This window comes from Sparus aurata, chromosome 10 (genome assembly GCF_900880675.1).
Source record: "Sparus aurata chromosome 10, fSpaAur1.1, whole genome shotgun sequence".
NCBI lineage: Eukaryota > Metazoa > Chordata > Actinopteri > Spariformes > Sparidae > Sparus > Sparus aurata.
Window position 1 is genome coordinate 12,538,159 of NC_044196.1, and position 10,604 is coordinate 12,548,762.

The following is a 10,604-nucleotide window of genomic DNA, read 5'->3' on the forward strand; positions in this document are numbered from 1 at the left end:
CTGTGAGTGTGGAGGAGGGAGAGGCAGGGGGAGAGGGAGAGGGAAAGGCAGGGGAGAGGCCTGCCCACCTGCCTGCCCGCTGCACGGCAAGTGCAGAGGAGGGAGAGGGTGAGGCAGGGGGAGAGGCCTGCATGCATGGTGAGTGCGGAGGAGGGAGAGGGAGAGGCCTGTCTGCCTGCACTGCAAGTGTTGAGGAGGGAGAGGGAGAGGCCTGTCTGCCTGCACTGCGAGTGTTGAGGAGGGAGAGGGAGAGGCCTGCCTGCCTGCCTGCCTGCAATGTGAGTGCAGAGGAGGGAGAGGGAGAGGGAGGGGGAGAGGGAAAGGCAGGGGAGAGGCCTGCCCACCTGCCTGCCCGCTGCACGGCAAGTGCAGAGGAGGGAGAGGGTGAGGCAGGGGGAGAGGCCTGCATGCATGGCGAGTGCGGAGGAGGGAGAGGGAGAGGCCTGCCTGCCTGCACTGCGAGTGTTGAGGAGGGAGAGGGAGAGGCCTGTCTGCCTGCACTGCGAGTGTTGAGGAGGGAGAGGGAGAGGCCTGCCTGCACTGCGAGTGTTGAGGAGGGAGAGGGAGAGGCCTGCCTGCACTGCGAGTGCTGAGAAGGGAGAGGGAGAGGGAGGGGAGAGGCTGCCTGCCTGCCTGCCTGCACTGCGAGTGTGGAGGAGGGAGAGGCACGGGGAGTGGCCTGCCTGCCTGCAGTGTGAGTGCAGAGGAGAGAGGGGGAGAGGGAGAGGCCTGTCTGCACTGCGAGTGCGGAGAAGGGAGAGGGAGAGGCAGGGGGAGAGGCCTGCCTGCACTGCGAGTGCGGAGGAGGGAGAGGGAGGGGGAGAGGCTGCCTGCCTGCCTGCACTGCGAGTGTGGAGGAGGGAGAGGGAGAGGGAGAGGGAGAGGGAAAGGCAGGGGGAGAGGCCTGCCCGCCTGCCTGCCTGCCTGCCTGCACGGCAAGTGCGGAGGAAGGAGAGGGTGAGGCAGGGGGAGAAGCCTGCCTGCATGGCGAGTGCTGAGGAGGGAGAGGGAGAGGCCTGTCTGCCTACACTGCAAGTGTTGAGGAGGGAGAGGGAGAGGCCTGTCTGCCTGCCTGCCTGCAATGTGAGTGCAGAGGAGGGAGAGGGAGAGGGAGGGGGAGAGGGAAAGGCAGGGGAGAGGCCTGCCCACCTGCCTGCCCGCTGCACGGCAAGTGCAGAGGAGGGAGAGAGTGAGGCAGGGGGAGAGGCCTGCATGCATGGCGAGTGCGGAGAAGGGAGAGGGAGAGGCAGGGGGAGAGGCCTGCCTGCACTGCGAGTGTGGAGGAGGGAGAGGGAGAGGCCTGCCTGCATGGCGAGTGCGGAGGAGGGAGAGGGAGAGGCCTGTCTGCCTACACTGCGAGTGTTGAGGAGGGAGAGGGAGAGGCCTGTCTGCCTACACTGCGAGTGTTGAGGAGGGAGAGGGAGAGGCCTGTCTGCCTGCACTGCGAGTGTTGAGGAGGGAGAGGGAAAGGCAGGGTGAGAGGCCTTCCCGCCTGCCTGCCTGCCTGCACGGCAAGTGCGGAGGAGGGTGAGGCAGGGTGAGAGGGCTGCCTGCCTGCCTGCCTGCATGGCGAGTGCGGAGGAGGGAGAGGGAGAGGCCTGCCTGCCTGCACTGCGAGTGTGGAGGAGGGAGAGGGAGAGGGAGATTCCTGTCTGCCTGCCTGCAATGTGAGTGTGGAGGAGGGAGAGAGAGAGGCAGGGAGAGGCCTGCCTGCACTGCGGGTGCGGAGAAGGGAGAGAGAGAGGCAGGGGGAGAGGCTGTCTGCCTGCCTGCCTGCACTGCGAGTGCGGAGGAGGGAGAGGGAGAGGAAGAGGGAGAGGCCTGCCCGCCTTCCTGCCTGCCTACACTGCGAGTGCGGAGGAGGGAGAGGGAGAGGAAGAGGGAGAGGCCTGCCTGCCTGCCAACACTGCGAGTGCGGAGTAGGGAGAGGGAGAGGCCTGCCTGCCTGCCAGCACTGCGAGTGCGGAGTAGGGAGAGGGAGAGGCCTGCCTGCCTGCCTGCACTGCAAGTGCGGAGGAGGGTGAGGCAGGGTGAGAGGGCTGCCTGCCTGCCTGCCTGCATGGCGAGTGCGGAGGAGGGAGAGGGAGAGTCCTGCCTGCCTGCACTGCGAGTGTGGAGGAGGGAGAGGGAGAGGGAGATTCCTGTCTGCCTGCCTGCAATGTGAGTGTGGAGGAGGGAGAGGGAAAGGCAGGGGGAGAGGCCTTCCCGCCTGCCTGCCTGCCTGCACGGCAAGTGCGGAGGAGGGTGAGGCAGGGTGAGAGGGCTGCCTGCCTGCCTGCCTGCATGGCGAGTGCGGAGGAGGGAGAGGGAGAGGCCTGCCTGCCTGCACTGCGAGTGTGGAGGAGGGAGAGGGAGAGGGAGATTCCTGTCTGCCTGCCTGCAATGTGAGTGTGGAGGAGGGAGAGAGAGAGGCAGGGAGAGGCCTGCCTGCACTGCGGGTGCGGAGAAGGGAGAGAGAGAGGCAGGGGGAGAGGCTGTCTGCCTGCCTGCCTGCACTGCGAGTGCGGAGGAGGGAGAGGGAGAGGAAGAGGGAGAGGCCTGCCCGCCTTCCTGCCTGCCTACACTGCGAGTGCGGAGGAGGGAGAGGGAGAGGAAGAGGGAGAGGCCTGCCTGCCTGCCAACACTGTCAGTGCGGAGTAGGGAGAGGGAGAGGCCTGCCTGCCTGCCAGCACTGCGAGTGCGGAGTAGGGAGAGGGAGAGGCCTGCCTGCCTGCCTGCACTGCGAGTGTGGAGGAGGGAGAGGGAGAGGCCTGTCTGCTTACACTGCGAGTCTGGAGGAGGGAGAGTGCAGGGTGCATTTCCCCTGCACTTGCTGTGTCCCAATTCAAAGAGTTCTCCAAATGCGTCCTTCTTTTACCTGTTGTTGGATGGTGCGCCGATACCTTTCCTGGTCTCTTACATCCAAAGATTCATTGCGCTCCCGAAGAGGAGAAAGAAAGAAAGAAAGAAAGAAATAATGGCGACCTTAAGTGGCGCAGATCTCGCATTTAAATGCCAGTATTAGGTTTTTACTCTTTTTTTTCACTCATTTGAACATCCAACATGAGATATGTTAAACTTCAAGGGAGATTACTACCTAAAAATGTCAATTAAAATACGCTGGTAATGCCCAGCTTGATGCCTTTGGAAGTAAAGCCTTAAAAACCTTTACTTTCAAATGTTAGATGTTCAGTGGTTGACGTATATCTTATATCTTATTGTGACTGGAGATGTTATACACTATTTTTACTTCATGTACATAAATGGAGCAAGATGAACAGATTTAGATCAGGCTGTGATCACTGCTTTATTTCAGACTGAAACACTGTAAAGTCTAGTTAAACGTTTGAATTGAATAAAGAACTAAGTTTAGGATTATACTTATAATGATTTTATTTTTTTGCTGTATTAGAAGCCTTTTGTCTGTTAACGTAACACAAAATATCTTTCACATTTGTGAAACAGTGAAGTGTTCACAGCACAGCTGAGCTGAGCCAGGGAGGTAAATACCCTCAACTACTGCAGGGTCAGCTGACCCGACTGGACACATTCACAGTGCACACAAAAGACAGATGTTGGCAGATGTTTGTGGGTTTCTTTGTCCAGTTTGTAGCTCCAAACAAAGGCCAGGAGAGAGGATGATTGACGGCTGTTAGTCCAACATCCTCATGCATGTGCCTGGTGAGGAAATAAGGAAAAGTTCTACAGGAAGTCAGTCTGTCTCCAGCTGAGTTTGTGGTGACAAAACATGTATTTTTTGGCTGTTATGAAAGCAGTTTAAGCTCCACACCCTGTGTTCACCTGTGTTCAGTGCTGCCTTGTAGTCACACTGAAAACAGGATGAGACAGAGTGGGAGAGACACGCAGCAAATCAGCACCTCATGCTGGATGTGTTTTTAAATGGAACTTTATAAAAGCTTCTCCTCTGGTGATGCTCGGTGGATGAGAAGAGGGGAGTCTCACTGTCATGTTGCTCCAGGGTGTCCCTGAGGTCCTGGTCCTAACATGTGGGGCTGGTCCAGGACCAGAGTGTCCATGAGGTGAGTTAGATGTGCGTCAGTGTGTCTGTGTGTTAGAGGCCTTGAGTGAAGTGTAGTGGTCATCTGGTTTGTTAGATATTTGTTGTTGCTGCTGCAGGTGAAGTTGTTTCTGTTTTAAACTCGCCTCCTTCAACTTCCCTTCACCTCACAGAGACCTCTCAGGTCCTCTGACTCATCACCTCTGGTCGTCTCCTGAACTCGGCAGCATGACCTGATCTTCATCATCATGTCCCCTGTTCCTGCTCTGTAAGGTTTAGTTCAACTCGTGGGATCATTTGTGGTTTCTTCTCTCGAGTGTTTATTCACCAGAGAACAGCCAGATTAATGTGTTGTACAGTGTGAGGACATGTGATGCACAGAGGCTGATGTGGTGGAAAAGTCCACTGACCAAAAACTGTCAGTGAAAAGTGTGATGTGACGCTGTGTGTTTGTCCAAAGTTATTAACAGTAATTCATCTAAACATTCAGACTCTGATGGAGGGGGCTGTAATGAACAGAAACAATATGTGTTTAAAACAGAGATTTATTTACAGCAGTGCGTTCAAGAGCAGACCATGAGAAATCACATGAGACGAGACATTTGACCTACAAAGAGCTTTTCTGAGACTCAGAGATGAAGATGAACAGAGCAGAGAGGTGGAGGACAACAGAGTCTGTTGGTGGTTGTAGGCTGTGTTGAAGAGGAGAGTTTGTAGGGAGGCAGCAGAGACACAGATGCTGGCCTGAGGCCGAGGACCACCACAAGACATTCATCTAGCCACGAAGCCTTGAAGGGTCCACATCCTCTTCAGAACCAGCAGGATTCTCCTCCTTTACAAGACTCATCTCCACGTCTGTGGAGGGTCCTTCAGCACCGGGTCCAGAGGACACATGTGCTCCACTTGGTCTGCAGGATTTTATCCACCAACATAAACCGAAGCCTGCTAGACCAGCAGCCACAAACATGGACACCGCTACAGCGCTGACGGTCCCACTGCAGGTTCCCTTCTGTTCTCCAGCTGGTCGCTGCGTTTGCTGCACGGGAGAACAAACAGAGGAATCAGATCCAGACAGACATGATGTTTTTCCTTTTCATCCCTCTGACATCACTTCATAACATCATGCATCACATGTGATCAGAGTTTTTCTCTACAAAACGACAATTTCTCTTTATCTTGTCCAAAAGTCAGCAGATAAAGACACATTGAGTACAAACACATGTTCCATGTGAGGAACAAAAGCTGCCATGAAGACACCTCATATCAAGTAGATATGAAACAACATGTTGAGTGTTTATCATGGAAACAGTGACGTCTTGGAAACAAACATATATGATATATATTATTTAGCTGTCAGTGTTTGACATGGAGCATGTTTTGTACTACGTGTGCTCTTTTATCAGCTTCAGAAGCTTCAGTGTTGCAGCTTTATTCTCTTTATAATAAAAGAGGCTTACAGGTGTGGCGGTGGTCTGATCCGGGTCTTGATCCAGGGCCTTGATCCTCCAGGCAGAGAGACTTCTTCTCTTTCCATCTTTTCCCTCCACATATGCAAAGTAATCACCCTGGTCCTCCGGCTTCACCCGCTGCAGGGTCGGAGTCAGGTCTCCGCGTCTCCTCCAATCAGAGGGCAAAGAGAGTCTCTCCTCAGAGCCGGTCCCATCTGTGATGGTCCCGGAGGACAGGTCCAGCTCACACACTGTCTCCCTGTTTCTGTCCAGCCTGAACTTCCCCTGCGCTCCTGAGGTGACGTAGAAGAAGGAGAAGCTGACAGCTCCACCTGCACTCACTGACACTTCACCACCACCAGCTGTGACTGACTGACTGTTCATGTTTGTGGCTGCTGGTCTAGCAGGCTTCGGTTTATGTTGGTGGATAAAATCCTGCAGACCAAGTGGACCACATGGTTCCTCTGGACCCGGTGCTGAAGGACCCTCCACAGACGTGGAGGTGAGTCTTGTAAAGGAGGAGAACCCTGCTGGTTCTGAAGAGGATGTGGGGCCTTCAAGGCTTCATGGCTAGATGAATGTCTTGTGGTGGTCCTCGGCCTCAGGCCAGCATCTGTGTCTCTGCTGCCTCCCTACAAACTCTCCTCTTCAACACAGCCTACAACCACCAACACTCTCTGTTCTCAACCACTTCCACTGGCTGTGTGAGTTTATATATGAGACAACCGACCTCAACCACCAATCATAACGAAGCGTTTGCCCTGGAACCACGCCCAACCACCAATCACAACGAAGCCTTTGCCCGAGAACCACGCCCAACCACCAATCACCAATCACAACGAAGCGCTTGCCCGAGAACCACGCCCAACCACCAATCACCAATCACAACGAAGCGCTTACCTGGGAACCACGCCCAGTTTGTGTTTGTGTGTGTGTGTGTGTGTGTGTGTGTGTGTGTGTGTACAGGTCTGCCCTCTGAATTTGCATAGCTACTGTAGATGCTGGGTGCGTGTGTGCAGAGGTAACCGATCAGAGCGCAGTAAGCAATGTGCCAGCAGTCTAGAGGTTTGTTACCTGACCGTGTGTTCAGAGGTCTACTGGTGTTAATATGCGAGAGGAGAAAGATGAAGAAAACACAACCTCATTGGAGGAGAGAACAACCTGAGAAACCACGTGTAGAGAAGGAGTTGGTGTAAAAGGAGGACGTGACCCAAACACACACACTCACCAACAGTCTGACTGTACAAACAGAACCAGATCAGCATCATCAGAGCTCCTGTGCTGCCTGAAAGTGCTGCACATATAACATCTTGATAAAGTTACCTGGATCAGGTGAAGCTTTAAGTGGCCTGTTGATATGTTCAGTTTGCAAAGAGGAAAAAGAAATGAAGGTGGAAGGAAAGTTAGAGAAGTTTACTCTGCAGCTCCTCAGTCCTCAGTCTGACTGGACCACATGTGTAGAGAGAGCAGATTAATGTCTGGAGAGAATTCACAGAGAGTCATCAGGAGAGTTGACGGCATGTTATCTTCTGTGGATTGTGGCAAAGAACTTACAGAAAGAAGAAAGATTTCCAGTAGAACACATCTGTATTCTCTCACTACAGAAGCAGTATAGAGTTGTGTGGAAGTCTTGTTCAAAACACTCAGAAGTGTAAATCATCAGCTCCCGGCCTCTGTAGGATCAAAGTGTTGGGTTACACTTCATGGTACAGTAGAGAAAGCTGCTGTATGGATTGTTTTAACTTCAGTCTGTGATCTGAATGATTCCCAACACAGCACAGAGGTCAGAGGTCAGGTCAGCTCTTTACCTTGTAGCAGCAGCGTGTGTGTGTGTGTGTGTGCCTGAATGAAAACAAACACACACACACCCTGCTGACACACATCCACACAGCTGTATATAAACTCAAACACTCAAAGACGTACAGCAGTAGATACCCTCTAACCAGTGTGGTTGGTGGAGTTTTACACCACACACCCTGAGACTACATGACAGCCTCAGTAACTCTGCTGATGATTCATACTCCAGCAATTGTTCCACTCTGCTTGTGGTTTTCATCCTGCAGATCAGATGAAGCTTTAAGTTAATATGTTCAATATGCAAAGAGGAAAGAAATGAAGGTGGAAGGAAAGTGACAGAAGTTTATTCTGCAGCTCCTCAGTCTGATGTGTAGAGAGAGCAGAAATGTCAGCGTTTGTCACAAGGAACTTAAAAGAATGTAGAGTGATGACCTTTACCACATCTCACTTCTGTTCCGGACTGTGGTGGACTGTTGTGAGTCTTCAGGTGCAGCTCGAGCAACATCGTAATCACACAAGAGGAAACTAGAAACTAACTGGTTTCCTCTTGTGTGATTATGATGTTGCTGAATGAAAACACGCCCACACACCCCACTGACACACTGCTGCACACTCTGCTGCACACTTGTGTTGAAAGTAAAGTCCCGGCTGTGTGCTGACGTTCAACCTCACAGCTACCTTCACTGAGCTGCTGCACCCCGACACACCGTCACAGCAATCCTCTCAAACACAGGAATGTGTGATTATTTTGTGGGTTTTTCTTTAACAAAAACTGAGAGAAAACTTTCTCTTCCTTCAGTCACAGTTTCATTAAACTTAAGCAGACTACAAAAGAGACAAGAAGAGCGTTCTGTTGATCAGGCTAAACATAGCAAACAAGGAGAATCCTGCAGTATCAGAGGACGTCTACAGCTGAGATACCTCAAAGCGTCGTAACGATCGTTACTAGTTTGTTGCAGAATGACAGTTTTTTTCTTTTTCTTTCAATGGATTTTTTATTGAGCATCAACACTGGAGGTTATACATTTACAAACAACATTCGGTCTGAAAACAGAGACAGGACAGCATAACGTCATGGAAATATGGAGAAAACTGAAGAAAATGTGCCTTTTTTAAAGTTAAAAACATATCAGTGAAAATGTCAAGATACATTAAAACAACGCCACAGAAATCAGAGACACACAGCTGTTGGCTGGGACACCACACTGGCAGGATTGGAATTATTATTACATTGTAAACTTTTTGTAATGTGTCAAATATTCTGGGCCAAAGTTCATCATTTCTGGGCATGGCATCAAACTGCAGTCTGTATTTGATGGATTTAAGTGTTGGCTGTTGATTCCATTTGTTTTTTTTTGTTTATGGAATCAAATTCTGGACTTGAGGACCCCCGTTGGCTTGAGGCCCAGCAGGATTCCCATTGGTCAGAAGTCCAGGTCCAGTTCTCCACCATCAGGTCCAGGTGACACATCTGGTGTGCGGAACTTCAGCATCCAAACTAAAAAGAAGCAAAGAGCCCAAAGCACAGACGTCACAGCTGCTGTAATGATGACAGTGGTCCGAGTCTCCATCCTTTCTCCAGGGGTTCCCTGATCAGCCACAGAGAGGAAACAAACAGAACATCACATTCAGAGCTGGTGGGACACCATGACACTGGACATGGAGCAGGTTAAACATGGTGCAGCTCTCTGACAGAACACATGTGTTGGGATCATGTAATGAAACATCCTGCAGTACTGGGAGGGATTCAGTTGGTTCCCCAAATCTGTTGATGATTTCGGCCACATGTGCAGTATTAAATGATGCCGAATTATCTCTGAGCTCTTCCTGTTACTATTGTACCCTGGATGTGTGGACAGCTGTTACTGAATCACGCTGATACAGAGGGAAACTTAAAAATGTGAGAATCCTAAAGAAGTCTTGCAGGTCGACCTGAGCGGCTTTCTTTGTGTCAGATTTCCCTCATCTGTTTAATTGACTGCAGGTCAGGTTGACAGGTGAACTGCTCTGTAACATAACGGAGCTGCTACCTGACACACCTACAAACCCCATGATGCCCTGCGTCTAACAACCTCGCGCGCCCAGCCTCTCTCTCTCTCTCAATTCAATTTCAATTTCAACAAGCTTATTGCATGACTGTGGTTCACAATATTGCCAAAGCATACAGGATACAAAAAAAAGTAAACATAATAATGATGATAATAACAACAACAAATAATAGCAATAATAACAACAATAGTAAACAGAGTATCAGTATGCAGGTAAGAACCCAGTCAGCCTCGCGCGCCCAGCCTCTCAATTCAATTCAATTCAATTGGCTTTATTGGCATGACTGTATACAATACAATGTTGCCAAAGCATCTGAATACAAGTTATAACAAAATAGACAGAATAAACAATAATCAAGAATAAAACAATATTTAACAATAATAAACTATAATTAATAAGCAATAGTAAAAGAAAAGGGCATGGAGAACCAGAGGGGGCTATGGAATGTAGGTAAGAGTAACTTACTAGAGAGTAACCTCTCTCTCTCCCTCAACCCGCCGCTCCCAGCCACTCTCTCTCTCTCTTCTCTGTCTGTCTCAAACCCGCGCTCCCAGCCTCTCTCTCTTTCTCTCTCTCCCTCAACCCGCGCTCCCAGCCACTCTCTCTCTCTCTCTCTGTCTGCTCAAACCCGCGCTCCCAGCACTCTCTCTCTCTCTCTCTCTCTCTCCCTCAACCCGCGCTCCCAGCCTCTCTCTCTCTCTCTCTCTCTGTCTTCCAAACCCGCGCTCCAAGCCTCTCTCTCTCTCTCTGTCTGTCTCAAACCCGCGCTCCCAGCCTCTCTCTCTCTCTCTGTCTGTCTCAAACCCGCGCTCCAAGCCTCTCTCTCTCTCTCTGTCTCTCTCAAACCCGCGCTCCAGCCTCTCTCTCTCTCTTCTCCTCAACCCGCGCTCCAAGCCTCTCTCTCTCTCTCGTCTGTCTCAAACCCGCGCTCCAAGCCTCTCTCTCTCTCTCTGTCTGTCTCAAACCCGCGCTCCAGCCTCTCTCTCTCTCTCTGTCTGTCTCAACCCGCGCTCCAGCCTCTCTCTCTCTCTCTGTCTGTCTCAAACCCGCGCTCCCAACCTCTCTCTCTCTCTCTCTCTCCCTCAACCCGCGCTCCCAGCCTCTCTCTCTCTCTCTGTCTGTCTCAACCCGCGCTCCCCGCCTCTCTCTCTCTCTCTCTCTCTCTCTCTCTCTCTCTCTTCATACATTTGTGTTCTTTAACTGGCACAAATGTCTCTGGAACCGTGTGCGTAATTACGCGCGTCTCCCTGCAGAGAGTGAGCGGTCAGACTTACATTCAGAGGTGGGTCCAGGTGTGTCCCAGTGTCCGTCGT

At 51.5% G+C, this 10,604-nt stretch overlaps 1 protein-coding gene across 1 annotated transcript in view; it reads right to left on the reverse strand.

Annotated features, from left to right (window-relative positions):
- Nucleotides 1-4,772: 4,772 nt before the first annotated feature.
- The window catches only part of LOC115589364 (uncharacterized), a 23,017-nt gene continuing 17,185 nt past the window's right edge, over nt 4,773-10,604 (reverse strand). Inside the window, exons 2-3 of the mRNA XM_030430205.1 lie at nt 5,455-5,777; nt 4,773-5,033 (exon numbers count right to left, since the gene is read on the reverse strand). Coding sequence (XP_030286065.1) covers nt 4,773-5,033; nt 5,455-5,777 — 584 coding nt within the window. The remainder of the gene's footprint in view (nt 5,034-5,454; nt 5,778-10,604) is intronic.